General features: G+C 39.9%; 2 protein-coding genes across 2 annotated transcripts in view; both read right to left on the reverse strand.

Annotated features, from left to right (window-relative positions):
• The window catches only part of LOC125285176 (class I histocompatibility antigen, F10 alpha chain-like), a 101,771-nt gene that overhangs the window by 20,617 nt on the left and 60,616 nt on the right, over positions 1-20,538 (reverse strand). The window lies entirely within an intron of this gene.
• LOC125285585 (class I histocompatibility antigen, F10 alpha chain-like) lies at positions 1,910-20,070 on the reverse strand. Its single transcript, XM_048230114.1, has 6 exons — positions 19,942-20,070; positions 14,678-14,740; positions 3,372-3,662; positions 2,979-3,278; positions 2,591-2,872; positions 1,910-2,073 (listed from the first exon to the last, which is right to left on the reverse strand). The coding sequence occupies exons 1-6, from the start codon at positions 20,009-20,011 to the stop codon at positions 1,910-1,912; spliced, it is 1,170 nt and encodes a 389-aa protein (XP_048086071.1). The 5' UTR covers positions 20,012-20,070.

Here is a 20,538-nt window from a genome sequence, read left to right on the forward strand (position 1 = left end):
ACGCCATAAAAGTTGTAGGCTACAAGCAAAAAAAACTTAATGACAGCTCGTTTGTGGTGTTGCCTAGTGCTGCCCGAATTGAAATGGTATAGGCAAGGTTTATCTTATATTAGGTTATGTGTGGCACATTTATTGGGCTTTAGCCTCTTTTAATTTATTTGATAAGGAACTGATAAAAACTGAGCAGCAGAAAAGCTGTCATAGTCGATACATAAATAGTTTATTATTATAATTAGGTTATTAATACTATTACTTTACTACTATTACTGTTGTTACTGTTATTATTATTATTCGGATGAGCCAATAATGTAAATCTGAGTCTGAAATGTTGGCTACAAACAGTCTGTAACTGCACTGCTGCTATTATAAATTATTAACTTTCGGGAACTATTTGAGGCTTCCATTAGCCGCCATTGTTGAAAAAAAAATGGAACATTAGCGTCAATGGAGTTGTCGCAACTCTACCCTTATATGGCTCTGGGGCCTACTATATATTTTTTTTGCAAACAACAAAAACAGAAAGGATGGAGACAGCAAAGCTAGAGATGGGCAGGAACAAGCTAGGTCAATTGGTAGAAATGCCTGTCAAAACGTTAGTTGCTGTTAGTTAGCTGTTAGTTGTTAGAGCTGGATGTGTGGATGAATGAAGCACAAGTATGCTTTATAAGCATGCACACTGTTTAAAGTTAGGCTAGGCTACACGGTAAACTACAAGTAAACCAAAGTTAGCTTTTTTAGGGCTGGATAAAGTTGACCAAATGGATATAGGCTGTTAGGCGTGAATAAAGTAGGCTACTTTGTTGCTCCAACCCTTCCAACGTTAATGGGGACGGATGTTGACATTTTTTCCATTTTTTGCGGTGAAACACGGAAATCTCCCCTTATTTTCATTGTTCAATGTTCACAGCTATGGAACGAAAGAGAACGTTATGGCGACAGAAATCATCAAACAAGCCACTTTGATTTTTTGCTGTTTTGATTCATACAAAAGATGGGTGACCCCCCCTCCTAGACAAAAAAAGTTAGGTGACCCTCCCCTCAACAAAGAATAAAAAGACATGACCCTCCTCCGGTGACCCCGTTTATAAATAACGAACGGTCCCTAATATAATTCAATTTAATCATACATTCTACTGAAGGTTTTGCGTCCCATGATCTCCCTACCCATTCATCTCGGTGGAATACTTTACGAACCCTTCTTTTAACACATGACAAACCATATATCAGAATAAACAGGAGGCGTTATCAACACAAGGTGTAAAACAGTCCCCTCTGTACAGCCGTTCCAGAGTAATCCAGTTTTGAATTTGCAGTAAAGTTCGACATACATGGATGTCTCCAAATTTGGACTTTAAGTTTTACAATGTGTTTAAATTGTTCCACATGATTTCATAACGGGCCAAATACAAAATAAATGTTACAAATATCGCCTATTGGTAAATCAGAGGACAGCTGACTAAGAGTTTGTGAAAGTATCCTTAATGATCACAAAATGCTAAGCATGCATCTAGGCTATTTGAGTTTCTTAAAGCTGAGCTGTGCTTAAATTGTTCAATACATGATTTCATAACAGGCCAAATATAAAATAAATGTTATATATAGTCTAGATATCTGTAAATATTAGATGGTCAGATGATTTACAGTTCTATGTAATATGTCATGTTTCATGTTTTTGTCATGTTTCATACAGTGATGCAGGTCTACTGCAGTAAATAGGCTAAATACAACTTTGATAATTTTTATAGCCTACTACTGTATAGTTAACTTTGGCCTTTGTGCCCTGACATGTGGCCTTTGTGCCCCCCACCAAATATGCCCAACTGAAGGCCAAGTGGCCTTGCCCCCAGAATGGTGAAATTCCAAGCCTGGTGCAGTGTAATCACTGCATGAAGTGAATGCAATTAATAAACTACCATGAATCTGCTATCAGTTTCAGTGATATGGAGAACTTACCACAAATCCAGCCTTTTTTAACAGCAATGGCCAAGATCACCATTGTTGCTAGTATCAGTACCACCACCAACCCTCCCACTATCGGTCCAGTGTTTGAATTTTCATCAGGTGCTTCTCCGTCTGTAACAAATGGTGAAAATGTGCTTACATAGACCTTTATTGCTGCTCAAACCTTATTGTACAGATCAAATCCGTTCTGGCTGTACAAATGTGAAGACTATCAGAGCCAAGACAGTTTTAGCATTTCCTTCCATGAAATAATCACCATGACTGATATTGCTTGTTGACAGAGATATAAATATAAAATGTAATTGATTTTGTTTATTCACAGTAAAAATACAAGTCAAACACAAACATGTCCAAAGGGCTGATCATGCAGTGAAAAGGAAGGGATCACCAGAGCACATGGATGCTGAACTTCAGAACTGCACTGTTCAGAAATAATAATAATTAAAAAAGCAACTTCAACATCTGTGTGCTCTGGTGATCCCTTCCTTTTCCCTGCATTATCAGTCCTCTCCTGTGAAGCATTGGATTGTTAATCCGAAGCATGGTGGAATTGCTATTTTTACATGTAAAAAAAAAATAAAAAAATAAACAGTACAAGTAAGGATTAAATCATACAATGCAATCTTACCTAATGACCAAGCTTTCATAATTGGTTCTTCCAGGCCTATGTGGTTCACCTCACACTCATAATCATTAATGTCTGACCATTTGGCCTCCACACTCAGTTTGATCTGATGGGTTCCATCGCCATTGGGCATGACATTATTATTATCACCTTCCGCTTTAACCTCCTTTCCTTTCCGAATGATGATCTCAATGTCTTTGGGGTAGAAACCTGTGGCCATGCAGGTCAACTTTAGTGTATTTGAAGATCTGTCTGCTTTAGCAAAAAGACGAACCTTTGGTGGAGCTGATGAGCCAAGAAAAAATAATGCATGTTTATACATTTTACTTATGTTTAATTTAGTAAAATACTGCTAAACAAAAGTATTTCAACCTATGTTAACAGTACTCACAAACTTTCACTTGTTGTTGTAATTCTTTGTCCCCATATTTTCTGAACTTGCCCAGCCAGTCCACGCACTCCTTCTCCAGGTAGCCCTTGGTGTACTGATTCAGGATGGGAACCATATCCCACTTCTGTTTTGTGGGTATAGCTTCATTAACTGGGGCAACCCAATGCATTGATTTATCATCAAAGGAAAGGAAATCCTTTCCATCAAAGCTGTATGCATCAACACCTTTAACAAACGTGACAGAACCATCTGCCATTCTGTTAACCTCACAGCCATGTTTCCACATGAGGACGTGAACATCTGAGGAAAGCATAACAGCAGGTCAGAATAAGCATTAATAAAGATGTGTCTGTTGCTGACATAACTATGAAGTCAGGGTGTGCTGGAACTCACCAGATCCATTCTGTCTCATGCGTTCCATCAGAATGTTCACATTGACTTTGAACCATTGCTCTTTGCTTTTACGTGACTGGGTGCCCTTTTCCCAGTAGTCCGCTGGAAGCTTTTTTTTCATCCAGTCCTGTTGAGGAATCTTGACTTTGTCTTTACTGTTATAGTAATCAATCTTTCTGCCGTCTAGTAGGCCCATGGCAGTAAATTCAAAGATGCCTGGTGCGTTGACAGCCTTTGACAGGGCTGTGTACACATAGTACAGCGAGTGGCGTTCTGGGGCACCTTGTCCAGCTTTTCAGGAAAAATGGATTAGAAGAATATCAGTCTACAGTGAAGAAGGGTCTTTAAATAACGGAAAACAGCATAATAATAGCACACAACACAACAGCACACATGCCAATAGCCTAGGGCAGGCCTTCAGGAGTTGGGAACCTATTGCTCCGTTGTTGACTGTATGTGGCTTGTGGAGAAATTTGAGCCGAGATTTTCCATCATGGTAAATAAGCGGCTAAAATAGGCGACTTATGTGGACGAACAAGTTTGCCTTTATGGAAAGAAATTAGTCTATTAAGGTTAATGCATTGAATGTTATAGATACTTTTACATCGAAATCAGTTTGGAATAGAAATGCATGCAAAGAGTATAATGCCACTCAACATCAACTCTGTGCATGGAACTGTGCAGGTAGCCTATTTTTGAGTGTAATTGACATGTATGCAGGAGAGGAATGATGCAAGTGACACGTTGTGCAAGGACAATAGGATCAAACGGGAAATTAAATAATTTAGTCCTACAGCCAAGTGTAGAATTAGGCCTATTATGAAGGTAAAAGCTTTCAAAAAAATCAAAAAATATTTGGTATTTATATAGTACCTAGCTAGTACCTGCAACTCAAGACAATGAGCAATCATGCAGATGAGATAGTGACAATGGCTCTCATTTATGAAACGTGCGTACGACATAAAACAGGCGTGAGGGACAGGCGAGCTCATTTCCCACGAAAGCATGGCATTTATCAATTTGAACAGCATGGAGTGGTCAATTTGAACACGTCAAAGTGTGTAGGTTAACGCAAGTTTTTCAGACAAAACAAGTGGGTCCACAGATAATGTAGGGGATGCCTCTCTCCTGTCCCATGTGGTTTTCATGGTCCTGTACTTTCCTCACCACATTACTCAAAATGTGATTGAGCATTTAGTAGACTACAGTTGTAGTTTCAAAGAATCATCATTTATCAACCAAGGAAAATATCCTTTGAACAGGAACCACGATCAGTGAGGAACAGGAGTTACACTTACTTTACTCCTAATTTGCTGTGCAAAAAATCATTTCAGGGTCTCCGATGGCGCGCCCATAATGCCTGCTGGCTGCGTTTTGACGGGTGCAATGTGAGGCTAGTGCAAGACGACGGGGCTTGGATTTAAACACGGAAACAATTTAATCATACATTACATTACATTACATTTGGCTGACGCTTTTTTAGCCAAAGCGACTTACAACATGGTAAACAGTTTAAGTTTTAGAGCAATTCTCAACAATTTTAGGACAATTTAAAAACATTAGAGTGCAGTAAGAATAAGTGCATCAGTGAGTGCTGTTTTTAACAGTTACTTGTCAGTTTAAGACGGCTGGTGAGTGCTAGGATCAGTAAGACTTGTTGTAAGTGTTGCTATGAGAGGAGATGTTCTCTAAAGAGCTGGGTCTTCAGGAGTTTTTTGAAAATGGAGAAGGATGTCCCTGCCCTTGTAGGAACTGGCAGTGTGTTCCACCAACGAGGAACAACAGATGAGAAAAGTTTGGATTGGCTTGAGCGCACCGGGTGGTAGAGCTAGGCGCCCTTCGCCTGAGGAGTGCAGCGGTCTGGAGGTAGTGTATGTCTGTATGAGGGCATTCAAGTAGGTGGGAGCAGAACCGGAGACTACTTTGTAGGCAAGCGTTAGAGCCTTGAATTTGATGCGGGCCGCCATAGGTAGCCAGTGTAGCTGGATGAGCAGCGGGGTAACATGTGCCCTTTTGGGTTGGTTGTAGACCAGGCCCGCCCAGCGTTCTGGATCATTGAAGTGGTTTCACTGCCCAGGCTGGGAGACCTGTCAGGAGGGCATTGCAGTAGTCAAGTCGTGAGATGACTATTGCCTGAACCAGAAGTTGGGTAGCATCTTGAGTCAAGTAAGTCCCTGATTTTCCGTGATGTTGTAGAGTGCTAAACGGCATGACCGGGCGACTGAGGCAACATGATCTGAGAAGTTTAGTTGGTTGTCGAGAACAACTCCTAGATTTCTTGCAGTCCTGGTAGGTGAAACAGACAGGGAGTCAAATTTGATGTTGATGTCGTGGTGTATGGTAGGTTTAACTGGGAGGACCAGCAGTTCAGTCTTTGAGAGGTTCAGCTGGAGGTGGTGTGCCTTCATCCATGTAGCTATGTCTGAGAGGCAATCCGAGATCCGTGCTGAAACCAAGGGTCATCAGGTGGAAAGGACAGATAGAGCTGTGTGTCGTCTGCATAGCAGTGGTATGAGAAGCCATGCGAACGGATAATCTGTCCCAAGGAGGTGGTGTAGATAGCAAAGAGAAGGGGGCCCAGCACTGAGCCCTGGGGGACCCCTGTGGTGAGATGGTGAGGTGCAGATAGCTGACCAAGCCATGATACGTTAAACAAGCGTCCTGTGAGGTAGGATTCCAAACCAGGAGAGAGCAGAGCCAGAGATTCCCATGTTAGCGAGTATAGAGAGAAGGATGCGGTGATTAACCGTGTCAAAGGCAGCCGATAAGTCAAGCAGAATGAGTACTGATGACCCGGCGGTCACCCTGGCTTCTTTTAAGGCTTCTGTTACAGACAGCAGAGCCGTTTGTAGAGTGGCCGCTTTTGAACCCAGACTGATTTGGATCCAGAAGGTTGTTCTGTGAAAGGAAGTCAGAGACCTGTTTGGAGACTGCTTGTTCAATGCCTTTCGATAGGAAAGGCAGGAGTGAGACAGGGCGGTAGTTCTCGACTTGAGCAGGGTTGAGAGAAGCTTTCTTAAGTAACGGTGTTACCTGGGCCATTTTGAACGCTGTTGGAAATGTGCCGGAGGTAAGCGAGGCATTGATCACATGTGTGATAGCTGGAGCGATGGTCGGGCTGATGGACTGAAGTAGGCTCGTAGGTATAGGGTCCAGCAAGCATGTGGTAGGACGGCTGCATGTCAGGAGTCTAGATACTTCACTCTCGGAGAGAGACGTGAATGCTGAAAAAGATGTTCCAGCAGTCCCACAGAGGTTGTAGGAGTGCGGTATCTGAATCAGATGCGTTGAGTGGGATTGTAGAGAATTGACTGCTGATTGCCGCCACTTTGTTTGTAAAAATGAGGCGAGGGTATCTGCAGTAAGGCTGGATGGAGGAGGAGGCAGCTGAGGGTTGAGTAGCGATTTGAAGGTTGAGAAAGGTTTTCGAGTGTCTGTAGCGCTGTTGATTTTGTCATTGTAGAAAGCCGTCTTAGCAGCAGTGATGCTGGCTGAGAAGGAGGTCAGGAGTGTCTGGTAGTTTTGAGGTCATCAGTTAGTTTGGTTTTTGTGCCATTTCCTTCTCCGCAGCTCTGAGTTTGGTGCGCCATGATCGAGATTGCTTTCAGGAGCTTCTGGGAAATTCATGGAGATGCCTTAATTCATTAAGAGAGTGAATAAACTTATAAAACAGAGAAATATTGTCATGTAATCCATTGATTTCAACAATGTAACTGTATTCTAGCCTAAATATCAACTATTTAAATTGTAACTATATTGGAATACAGCCTGTTAAGACCCTGTGGGTCTTGTGTATTATGTGTGTTTGTTACTTCTATTGTGTGCTTCCAGGCAGATTGGCTGCAGCTGAGGGGTGGTGTGAAACCCTATGACGTCCAGGGTAGCCCGCCCCTTTAAAAGGGGCTGACGCCATTGACTCTCTCTCTTGCTAGCTGTGGGGATCGATTCGTTGCCACCGCCGCTGCCGCGCACATCGCTGCCACTAGGGCCAGCCTCGGCCTTGCCGCGCAACTTCGCCGCCATCTTTCTCACTCCCTGGGGTGAGAGACCAGGAGTGAGCTTGGCGCGAGGCCTACTTTGTAGGCGTGTCTTTCTTAGTTTAGACATTTTTCCATTTTTTTGTATTAATAAATACACCATTTTATTAAGTTTTGTGTCTGCCCGTTTTTGTTATATCCCACAAGCCCTAGACCGGGATGTAACAAGCCCCTGCTCATAATTTGTATTCTGAATACGCAACGCCGGTAGCCTAGCCTACATGTATTCCGATACTCCCCAACACTGAAAGACTTAAAGCTGCAGTTGGCAAGTCTGACAGATTGAGGGGACTTAGCCAAAATTTTGAATGTTTACAACTCTTATGCCCCTCCCCACTACCACCGAGCACCCTCTCATCAAGTTTGTGCTCGTCAGTGCACACCAGACTGCACCAGAAGAACCGGGAGCTGTGGATTTTTGCAAAACAAATAACAGGCTCTAGGTGGAGGTAAAAGTGTGTTTTTTTTTTTCTAAAATCAGCTGATTTATGTTGTTCTGTTGGAGCATAGTGTCGGTTTCAGTGAATATGATCAAAAAAATCTTGCCAACTGCAGCTTTAATTGTTGTTTTCCGTTTTCTATTCTCACAAGTGTTTACGCCTTTGCCATTATATAGACATGGGCTACACGCACAACCCTAACCACCTAAAATGCAAATAATCATTTAAAGAAAAAGTTTAGTTAGTGAGAGTTTAGGCCTATTTTGTGTCCGATTACTTCCCCATTTGACTGCGGAAACGGGCATAATTCGTTCGCAGACTTTCGAAAACAAACCTAACACGATGGTATTTCAAGCAGAAGCCTAAAACAAAGTCCTTTTAGGCAAGTCCCTCCATTCGGTGGCCATTTGACAACGCTTTTTGGGCACTCGTCGGGCATCCATCCATCCGTCGGGCAGAAATGCGCGTGCGCAAGGCTTCACGAGACCGATCTTGCTCCAGCAGCGAGATCACAACACATGATTGGCACGATGTCTTCACAACACACCATATGATTGTCTCAATGTATTCACATCACACTGATTGGCTCAATGTATTCACATGTCGACCTTTTGCCGAGAAAGAAGTGGGATATGTTTAGACAACGGCCATATTGGCGTGACAACTAGCCCCATGCATTTCTATGGAGTATTTTTTTGAGTGCTGTGTCTCCTAGGGTGACCAGATGAGATTGGCTGAAATTCGGGACGCTTTTTTTTCGCGGAGGGGTGGTAGGCGCCTACAGCTAATTTTCAAACCTGTACCAAAAGACATTTTTATTCAAACATCAAGTCTGCCTCAAAATACAACAGAGAAATCATGAACTCAAAATGTCATTGTGGGAAAAAAAAAAAAAGCAATGACTGCGCAGTGCAAATCAGACCTTTCAGAATAGCCTAAGGATAATAGCCTAACGCTAATAACAAGCCTTGCCAAAATTATGGGTCATTAAGTAAGAATACAAAATAATGTTTAGATTAAGTAGATTACGTTAAAACGACATGGACATTAGGCCGAACTTCCGACGTATTCTTTTTTGCACACACGCTGGCTCTGCCTGCTGCGCTGCCTGCACATTCAATGTCCTCGGCTTCGCGAAATCAGTGATTCGCGCCTAATTATAGAACGTCAAAAAGAAACAAAGTAGCCGGGCTGCATCCAGACACTTAGCTGCCGTCGGGGGCTACATGCAGTCGACTCAACCTCTATACGACAGTTTTTAATGTTTATCAGAAAATAACTACTCAGTATTCTGCTTGGATATCGGGACTGTCCCAAATTTTTCGGGACGTCTGCCTAAAACCAATTCAGAATATGTTTATAAAAACATACTCTTACAAAAAAGTTAATGTGTCGTTTATATTATTGAAGCTCCATTGTTATGATCAAGTTAATAAAAACCGCGACACACTTGTTTTAAGTTTTACTTTCAGTTTGCACAGGGCTAGATCAATAGCGATTATTTTCAATAATTGTAGGCTAGATCTTACCCAGACATATCGGTAGAATGGCGCAGACCGTCAATAATTCCACAAAGCCCTTCATGATTCAGCCTAGTCCATGCAGGTTAGTTTACTTTGCACAATTAACAAGTTCGCATTCAGTTAGAATTCAGTGAAGTCTGAGCCGTGGCTCCAGTTACAGGAAACTGAGCGTCGACTCGAGAAACGCGGACAATGTCTCATGCATTGTCTCATGCATTCAGCAAATTAAAATCCACCCACAACGGATGTCATCAGTTGTTGTTAGGTACAATCACGTTAACGAGGTTGGTTATGGTATTGCCTGACGCCTTTATCAGAATTGTTGCACTAGGCTACTTCTCTTTCTGCTTTCGTGTTTGGAAAAGAGCAGCAATTCTTGGCCCATATCCATTAGGCCTACAGCGGGGAAAATAAGTATTGAACACGTCAACATTTTTTTCAGTAAGTATACTTCCAATGAGGCTATTTGCATGACATTTTCACCAGACATTAGTATTAACTCAGATAATCCACCCATATAAAAAAATCCAAACATTAAAGTCCATAGGTAGAATTATGTGCAATAAAGTGGAATGACACAGGAAAAAAGTATTGAACACGCCTGCTGAAATTTCTTAAGTACTTTGTGGAAAAGCCTTTATTCGTAATGACAGCTTCAAGGTATTTCCTGTATGATGAAACTAATCAGTCACAGTATTCTGGTGTGAGTTTGGCCCATTCTTTTAAACAGATAGTCCTTTAATATTGAAGATTTCAGGGGTCCCTCTTGTGAATCCTGATCTTTAGTTTCCAAAACTGTTAAATTGAATTGAAGTCAGGGCCTTGATTTCCTTTCTCTGAAACCAATTAAGAGTTTCCTTTGCTGAATGGTTAGGATCATTGTCCTGCTGGAAGGTCTAGCCATGTCTCATCCTCATCATCCTGGTGGATGTAAAGATTCTCCCAGACCAAAATGACTCCATTCATCATTCCTTCAACTGTATGAAGTCTGCTAGTACCACGAGATGAAAAACAGCCCACACCATGATGCCACCACCTCCAAACCTCACTGTTGGTAGGGTATTTTTAGGGTGATGCACAGTGCCATTTCTCCTCCAAATATGGTGTGTAGTATGACATCCGAAAAGTTACATTTTTAACCAGAATACATTCTCTCAGTATTCTCTCAGTATTTTAGGATTGTTCAAATGTTGTGTAGCAAACTTTTCAACGAGCCGACATGTTTTCTTCAGCAATAGAATCATGCTGGATGAGCGTGCATAGAGGCCATGGCGGTGGAGTGCATTACCTATGATTTTCTCTGTAACAATTGTACCTGCTGCCTCCAAATCTTTCTGGAGCTTTCTCAGAGTGGTCCTTGGCTCTTGGGCTACTCTTCTGACTATCCTTCTGACTCCCTGGTCAGAAATCATGCAAGGAGATCCTGTGCATGGCCAGTTGATGATGTAGTGATGTTCCTTCCACTTGCAAATAATGGCTCCAGTACTGCTTGCTGGATGTTTCTGAAGTTTTGAAGTGCATCTGTAACCAGTTCCATTAATATTTTTTGGAACAATAAGGTTGCAAAGATCTTGGGAGAGCTCTTTGCTTTTACCCATCATGAAAAGTTTCTTGTGTGACACCTTGCTAACAAAAAACCTTTTTATAGCCCACCAGTATGTACTAACCCAGCTTATATCAATTTGCACAGATTCTCTAACTACTTATAGATTCCAGTTTGTTCCTTGCCATTCCTTGCGTTTGTGTACTGCTTTATCTTAGCGTGTTCAATACTTTTCCCCTGTGCCATTCCACTTTTTTTCTCATAACACTACTTTTAGACATTAATGTTTAGATTACCTAAGTTAATACTAATGTCTGGTGAAAATTTCATGCGAATAGCCTCACTGGAAGTATACTTAGGCTACTGAAAAAAATGTTGACGTGTTCAATACTTATTTTCCCCGCTGTATGTTCTGCATGCAACTGCAAATCAGCTATTTAGATGAGGCTAAAACATCCCCAGATTCACCACAAAATACTCACACAGCAAAACACACACACTTTAATGACACATGAAGTGATGAAATGTAGATTCAGAGCCTACCCCAGTTTAATAAGATCAAGCTGAAACACTCTTGTGCAGCCTAAGGATAATAGCCTAACGCTAATAACAAGCCTTGCCAAAATTATGGGTCATTAAGTAAGAATACAAAATAATGTTTAGATTAAGTAGATTAAGTTAAAACGACATGGACATTAGGCCGAACTTCCGACGTATTTTTTTTTGCACACACGCTGGCTCTGCCTGCTGCGCTGCCTGCACATTCAATGTCCTCGGCTTCGCGAAATCAGTGATTCGCGCCTAATTATAGAACGTCAAAAAGAAACAAAGTAGCCGGGCTGCATCCAGACACTTAGCTGCCGTCGGGGCTACATGCAGTCGACTCAACCTCTATACGACAGTTTTAATGTTTATCAGAAAATAACTACTCAGTATTCTGCTTTGATATCGGGACTGTCCCAAATTTTTCGGGACGTCTGCCTAAAACCAATTCAGAATATGTTTATAAAACATACTCTTACAAAAAAAAAAGTTAATGTGTCGTTTATATTATTGAAGCTCCATTGTTATGATCAAGTTAATAAAACCGCGACACACTTGTTTTAAGTTTTACTTTCAGTTTGCACAGGGCTAGATCAATAGCGATTATTTTCAATAATTGTAGGCTAGATCTTACCCAGACATATCGGTAGAATGGCGCAGACCGTCAATAATTCCACAAAGCCCTTCATGATTCAGCCTAGTCCATGCAGGTTAGTTTACTTTGCACAATTAACAAGTTCGCATTCAGTTAGAATTAGTGAAGTCTGAGCCGTGGCTCCAGTTACAGGAAACTGAGCGTCGACTCGAGAAACGCGGACAATGTCTCATGCATTGTCTCATGCATTCAGCAAATTAAAATCCACCCACAACGGATGTCATCAGTTGTTGTTAGGTACAATCACGTTAACGAGGTTGGTTATGGTATTGCCTGACGCCTTTATCAGAATTGTTGCACTAGGCTACTTCTCTTTCTGCTTTCGTGTTTGGAAAAGAGCAGCAATTCTGGGCCCATATCCATTAGGCCTACAGCGGGGAAAATAAGTATTGAACACGTCAAAAAAATTTTCAGTAAGTATACTTCCAATGAGGCTATTTGCATGACATTTTCACCAGACATTAGTATTAACTCAGATAATCCACCCATATAAAAAAATCCAAACATTAAAGTCCATAGGTAGAATTATGTGCAATAAAGTGGAATGACACAGGAAAAAAGTATTGAACACGCCTGCTGAAATTTAAAAGCCTTTATTCGTAATGACAGCTTCAAGGTATTTCCTGTATGATGAAACTAATCAGTCACAGTATTCTGGTGTGAGTTTGGCCCATTCTTTTAAACAGATAGTCCTTTAATATTGAAGATTTCAGGGGTCCCTCTTGTGAATCCTGATCTTTAGTTTCCAAAACTGTTAAATTGAATTGAAGTCAGGGCCTTGATTTCCTTTCTCTGAAACCAATTAAGAGTTTCCTTTGCTGAATGGTTAGGATCATTGTCCTGCTGGAAGGTCTAGCCATGTCTCATCCTCATCATCCTGGTGGATGTAAAGATTCTCCCAGACCAAAATGACTCCATTCATCATTCCTTCAACTGTATGAAGTCTGCTAGTACCACGAGATGAAAAACAGCCCACACCATGATGCCACCACCTCCAAACCTCACTGTTGGTAGGGTATTTTTAGGGTGATGCACAGTGCCATTTCTCCTCCAAATATGGTGTGTAGTATGACATCCGAAAAGTTACATTTTTAACCAGAATACATTCTCTCAGTATTCTCTCAGTATTTTAGGATTGTTCAAATGTTGTGTAGCAAACTTTCAACGAGCTTCGACATGTTTTCTTCAGCAATAGAATCATGCTGGATGAGCGTGCATAGAGGCCATGGCGGTGGAGTGCATTACCTATGATTTTCTCTGTAACAATTGTACCTGCTGCCTCCAAATCTTTCTGGAGCTTTCTCAGAGTGGTCCTTGGCTCTTTGGCTACTCTTCTGACTATCCTTCTGACTCCCTGGTCAGAAATCATGCAAGGAGATCCTGTGCATGGCCAGTTGATGATGTAGTGATGTTCCTTCCACTTGCAAATAATGGCTCCAGTACTGCTTGCTGGATGTTTCTGAAGTTTTGAAGTGCATCTGTAACCAGTTCCATTAATATTTTTTGGAACAATAAGGTTGCAAAGATCTTGGGAGAGCTCTTTGCTTTTACCCATCATGAAAAGTTTCTTGTGTGACACCTTGCTAACAAAAAACCTTTTTATAGCCCACCAGTATGTACTAACCCAGCTTATATCAATTTGCACAGATTCTCTAACTACTTATAGATTCCAGTTTGTTCCTTGCCATTCCTTGCGTTTGTGTACTGCTTTATCTTAGCGTGTTCAATACTTTTCCCCTGTGCCATTCCACTTTTTTTCTCATAACACTACTTTTAGACATTAATGTTTAGATTACCTAAGTTAATACTAATGTCATATAGTTGTTACATTGAATACTGAGTGCTTTTCAAAACTTTGACAATTTGCCTAAATAGCCTCACTGGACAATAGTATTGACTGGAGCTAAGAATGGTTTGTCTATCTTACTCATGACCAGATTTATCCCAAAGGTCAGCTCTTTGCCTCTGAAAAAAATGTTGGCGTGTTCAATACTTATTTTTGTTGGCCACTGTATGTTCTGCATGCAACTGCAAATCATGTCTATTTAGATGAGGCTGAAAAAAAAAACATCCCCAGATTCACCACAAAATACTCACACAGCAAAACACACACACTTTAATGACACATGAAGTGATGAAATGTAGATTCAGAGCCTACCCCAGTTTAATAAGATCAAGCTGAAACACTCTTGTGCATCAATCAATTCTATATGCTCAAGACAATCAAAATTGTTTAGGACGTTTATATGTTTTGTCCCCATTTGTGGTGTTAAATGTCACTCCCCTGAGAAAGAGAACAGCTAGCTTTGAAAATAATATTAATTCCATTTTGGTTTGTAGAGAATCAGCCTACCACAGTTAAATTCCAACAATCCTATTTTTAAAATATAGCCAGGTCTAACCAATACTAGGCCTAAACTATATTTAGGGTGGTAGTAGTGTAGTGGAGCTGGGCTAGTGTACAGAAGCACTTAAGGCACTTAACCCCAAGTTGCTTCAGGGCCTGATGGAAATGAAAAAGGGGACTTTCTCAATATGTGGATGTGGGGAAAAGGCTCAACTCACGTGTGGGAGAGGTCAGGGGAACTGTTGATGAGAGGGATCGGTTGAGGTCTGCATGACTTGACTCTACAAAAACAATAAGTTAAGACAATACCAAATATCGTCATCGGCAATCACTCAAATATCAAATCTAATGGTCCCCTAGCCAGGCAGCTACAGCACTACACTCTGTGGGTGATTGTTTTCGGGGGGGTTTCCCCGGTGACAGTAGGCCTACTCAGTGATGTCGAGAAATGGAGAGATATGTGAAAAACCACCGTGAACTCCCCCTTACATAGCTGCTATAGAAAAGACAATAAACAAAATATAGGAACAAGGAGACAGGAGCAAGCTTAAAGTTACAATTCAATTTGAATTTAATTGTACTTATACAGCGCCACAACATTACACATGTCTCATGGAGTGTTAGACAATCAGAGAAAAGAAAAGAAAAGAAGGCCAATGGGTAACAGGGGCGAGGAAAAACTCCCTAGAATTGGAGATACGGAAGAAACCTCGAGCAGATCCACGACTCAAGGGCCTGACCCATCTGCCTAGGGTCAGTTACATGACAGCAAGGTCTGTACTCTGTATACATGACAAATGCATAAGTTAGTCAGGTGTAGAGAATACATGGTGTTTTTTTTTTTTTTTTTTTTTCAATTTTTTTTGTTTATTTATTTATTATTATTTTTTTATTTGTTTATTTATTTATTTATCCATTTTTTTTTTTTTAAATGTGTTTTTTGGTGTCTGTTTTAAAATAATAAAATAACAAAATCACCAGTAACAAAAGAAAAATATATAAAAGGGAAAAAACAAACCAATGAAGAATGAAAAAAAGTCCCTCCATCCAAGCCACATCCTCCCGACCGACCTACAAACCCCCCCCTCCACCACACACGCGCACACACACATACACACACACACACACCCTACTCCCAACCTCCAAGGGACAACAAATTCCTGAATCATACAGCAACATGTTGGAATAGTCATTCTTTTCTACCTGCTCCATCCTTCCACTTCCTTTATTTTACTCCATCTTTCTGCATAATGCACTTCCTTGGATTCATAGATCATACATTCAATTTCACAGTAAACTTTAACGTGTTTTTTAAGTCTCCCTATACTCAATTCATGTATGTCGGTTGTTTTGAAGATTAAGATTGTCCCTAACAAAATAATGATGTTCTGAAGAGCGTGAGCTTCCGCTGAAAGATCACCCAGAAGCACTGTGAGAAGATCCAATCGCAATATTACATCATAACCCAATAACCACCTTTCCACTTCAATCCAAAACAAAGCAACTGGTGAGCAATACCAGAATAAATGATCTGTTGTCTCCTCCTCCTCCTTACAGAATCGACAACTTGGTGTTAACTCCTTCCCCCAAATCCATAACATTTTTTTCGTAGCTAAATGCTTATAGATTAATTTATATTGAAAATATCTTGCTCTTGTATCTATTGTTGTTCCATACAGAGTTGTGAAGACTTGCTTCCATGATATTGGTATGTCTAGCAATCTTTCCCAACTGTCAAAAATGTTATAGGGTATTGCCACCAGATTTTTAGCTTGTAGATAAAAATTATACAGTTCTTTATTAACCCTTGCTTTTTTTAGCCACCTGGTCTGTTTTATATCTGGTCTACAAACTAAGTATGAACCTGTAATCGCGTTAACTTTTCTTTTCCATTGTTGTGGTAAGGCTCCAATTAATTGATTGTATTGTTGCAAAGTACATGTTCGCCCATATACTTGTGTTATTTGTGAGTATGACATAAGCCCCCCTTCTTCCTTTAAAATGTCTTTTACAAACATTATACCTTTTTCAAACATTTGTTTCAAGAACATTGTGGCACCTGCACTCAGTATATTAGAGTTAATCCATAGCATCTGTTGTAAAATTTGGTCATTGTTTTCTGGAGGATGGTACTGAAAGTGCAGCCAACTTTGCAGTGCCTCTGTCAAAAAGGGCGACAGTTCAGAAAAAATATCCTTCATTACAAAAAACTGTGAGGGTTGTATTTGTATAAATGGAAATAGTTTTTTTTTTCAAACATAGGATGAGCCTTTCCTAAGAGTCTACTAGAAAACCACTCCTTATTGAAATAAAATTTAGGAATGAGGGAGGCCTTTAATGATAGGTTCCCTTCAAGTTCAGCAATTTTGTACCACCTACATTATAGTCATTATATAGATATGTGCATTTGATTTTATCTTTCTTTCCATTCCATATGAATTTAAATATTTGTTGTTCGTATTCCTTATAAAACGTTTCTGCCGGTGTTGGTAGAGCCAGGATCAGGTAAGTAAACTGTGACACAATCAGTGTATTTACAAGCGTTGTTTTACCAAAGATGGTCAGTTTATTTCCATGCCAGGGCTGTACAATTTTGTGGCTATTTCTTCCATATTCTCTGGTATATGGATACCTAATACATCAATGTCTCCATCTGTCCATTTCACTGGCATTTCACATGGTAGTTTGAAATTTGTATATTTTAGTGAACCTAATCTCATTATTTGACATTTTCCATAATTAAGCTTTAATCCAGATATTTTTGTAAAGTGATCCATATCATTTATGAGGTTTTGCAAGGATGTTATATCTGGTCTGATCATGAAGGTTGTATCATCTGCATACATTAATAGTTTTGAATTTATGCCATTTAATTGCAAACCTCTGATGTTTTCATTAGATCTTATTCTTTCTGCCAATATTTCAATAGCTATGATGAATAAATACGGAGATAGGGGACATCCTTGTTTCACTCCTCATTCAAGAGTGATTGGTATCCATTATTCATCACTTTACTGGTAGCTCCCTTATACATTACTTTGACCCATGTTATTATAGAATCTCCAAAGCCGAAATACCTTAAACATCTATTAATAAATTCCCACTTCACTTTATCAAATGCTTTTTCAAAATCTGCAATAAAAATAAGTCCTGCCTTTTCTTCTACATCATAATGTTCAATTATTTCCAGTAACTGCCTTATACTATTTGATATATTTCTTCCCTCTATAAACCCTGTTTGATCGTGATGTATTAATGGTGGTAAAACATTTTTAATCCTAGTTGCTATACATTTAGCTAAAATCTTAGAATCATAACTCTGTAGTGTGAGAGGCCTCCAATTCCTTAAGTGCACTGGGTCCTTATATTTGCCACTTGGTTATGTTTTAGCAACAGGGAGATTGCGCTTTCACTTTGTGTACCTGTAAGTATACCTTCCATATATGAGAAATTTAAACAATCCATTAAAGTTTTTTTTAAGTGTTCGTAAAAAACCTGATATACTTCAATTGGGATACCATCTAGGCCAGGTGTTTTCCCTTTTTTAAAAGACATGATTGAAGAGTAAAGCTCATCTTCCGTTATTTGGCCCTCACATGATTGCTTCTGATCCTCAGTTAATTTCACATGGTTATAGGGGAAGAATAGATCTTCTCTACCCTCTTCCTGATCTTTATCTGAATAAATTTCTGTATAATATGTTTCTATTTCATTCATTATTTCTTCTGGGGTAGTTAGTGTATTCCCATCATTTATCTTAAGTCTATGTATATTCTTCTTGGAACTGTTTCTTTGTTGTAAATTCAAAAAGAACTTATTGCATCTTTCCCCCATTTCCATCCACTTTGCTTTCGTTTTATAATATGAAATGTTGGTCCTCTCATGTATTAGTTGTTCAAACTCGTTTTTTTTTTGTTCAAGTTTGTCTAGTATATCCTGGGTAGCAGCCTGTTTCTCCACATGTTTTGTCAATATTTCAATCTCTTTTTTAATATTCTGTTCTTTTAATAAGATTAGTTTCTGTCTGTATGATGCCGTTTTAATTGTATGCCCCCTAAAGGCACATTTAAAGGCTTCCCAAACTGAGCTGAGTTGGCTGAGCCTACATTATATGAAAAGAACTCTCTTATAAATTCTGATGTCTTTTCAACAAATGTCAGATCCTCTAACAGTTTTTGATTGAATTTCCAGTACCCCCTGCCTCTTGGGTGTTCTGTCATTTCAAGATGCAGTGATATAAGTTGATGATCAGATCTCAGTTTGTCCTCAATCATTACTTGTTTAACTCTAGATACCAGTGAAAATGAAGTAAGAAAGTAATCTATACGGCTTGCTTGATTTTGCCTTCTCCATGTATATCTTAGTAACTTGGGGTTTCTTAACCTCCATATATCGACCAGGTCTTTCTCATCCATTATTGTTCTAATCTCTTTATATGCTTGTGGGTGATAATTAGTTGTATTTGTCCCTTTACGATCTATTTTGCTGTTTTGGACTATATTATAGTCTCCAACCATTATATAATAGTCACTCACAAACTTAATTCCATTAATAGCATTATTGATGTTTACAAAAAAGTTGGGTTGGTCACCGTTTGGTCCATAAAGATTTATCAGACAAATCTCTTTGTCTTCAATAACAAATTTCACAATGATCCATCTTCCTTGAGGGTCTAATTCTAAGTTATCTATCTTAATATCAAAATGTTTATTAAATAAGATCATCACGCCTCTTGTGTTTTTGAGACCATGTGAAAACAAAACTGAACCACCCCATTCTTCTTTCCAGAGATGTTCATCTGCAGGCACTGAGTGTGTTTTTTGTAAACAAATCATAGAATATTTTAGAATAGAATATAGAATACATGTTGTTTAAAGCCACCTGAGGTGAATGTTACAAGAGGTGGGATGGTTACATATCCGGTATGATAATGCATTAATCCTAATTTAGTGTCAGAAAGTTCAAATAGTCCAGCGTAGGAAATGGAATTGTCCAGGGGATTAGGAGAGGTCATAGGACAGGTGGTGGGTCGCTAGGCTGTACGGGCCAGGAATCCAGGTACGTTCACAGAGGTCTAGGAAGCAGATTGTAGAACTCAGCAGGACATGCAATGCATACCTCAAACTCAAATTAGATACAGTGTAGACAATTAATAAGATTAGAGACAAGTGAAGACAATGTAATACTCAAAGAAGCATACAGGGCAGAAATAGGTACATCTAGTAGTGGAAGAATATAACTGCAATGAAAGAAAAATCTCACATTCTGACAGCAAGTAGGTGTGGGTTTTGAAGACTTTTGCGAAGCTTTGCAAAAGCCTCACAAGCACAGCAGATACGATGGTGTATCTTAATGTCGATGTTTGCTTTTGAGGAGAGGTGGTGGCTTCCCAGATAGAGAAATTGGTCCATGCTCTCAAGACATTCACTGGCTATTATTATTGTTAGTGGGGGGAGAAAAGAGAGGTGTGGTGGGCACTGACCTTGGTCTTTTTGATGTTCATAGTCAGGTAGGCCAAGAAGAGATGGTCCTCTCAGCATTGTCATCTGCATACTGCAGCTCCCAGATGGGTGTGTAAGAGAGGTTGGACTTGAAGCATTCTAGGTTAAACATCTTGCAGTATGGACACTAAGGGCTATATCTTTCACTTTAACGCAATAGAGCTGCACAGTCCCGCCCACAGCCGATGCCGGATGTAAAAATTCAATGCAATTTCTCCATTGACAATTGCGGTATAAGCCATAAAAACTTAACTGCACGTGGTAGACTTAAAACCAGCTACGGCTGTACTAATCGATTGTATATGCTCCTATAGACACCAAGAGTTCATGGGGCACTAACCTTGTTTTGAGATAAATGCCTTTTATTCGCAATCTCTTGGATAAGTACTTCATTACCCACAATCCTGAACAATCCCACAGTGATGCCTCTGATTGGTGGAAAGGCCGTTATGGTCATAGCAGAGCCCGTCTACGGATTATTAGACATTCTCTGGTCATAGTTTGAAACTTTCTCAGCGGAAAATATTGACAAAGATGGCGGAGTCTTTTACTGCCTATGGCGAAAATCTTAATGTGAT

The sequence above is a fragment of the Alosa alosa genome, chromosome 20 (assembly GCF_017589495.1).
Source record: "Alosa alosa isolate M-15738 ecotype Scorff River chromosome 20, AALO_Geno_1.1, whole genome shotgun sequence".
Taxonomy (NCBI): domain Eukaryota; kingdom Metazoa; phylum Chordata; class Actinopteri; order Clupeiformes; family Clupeidae; genus Alosa; species Alosa alosa.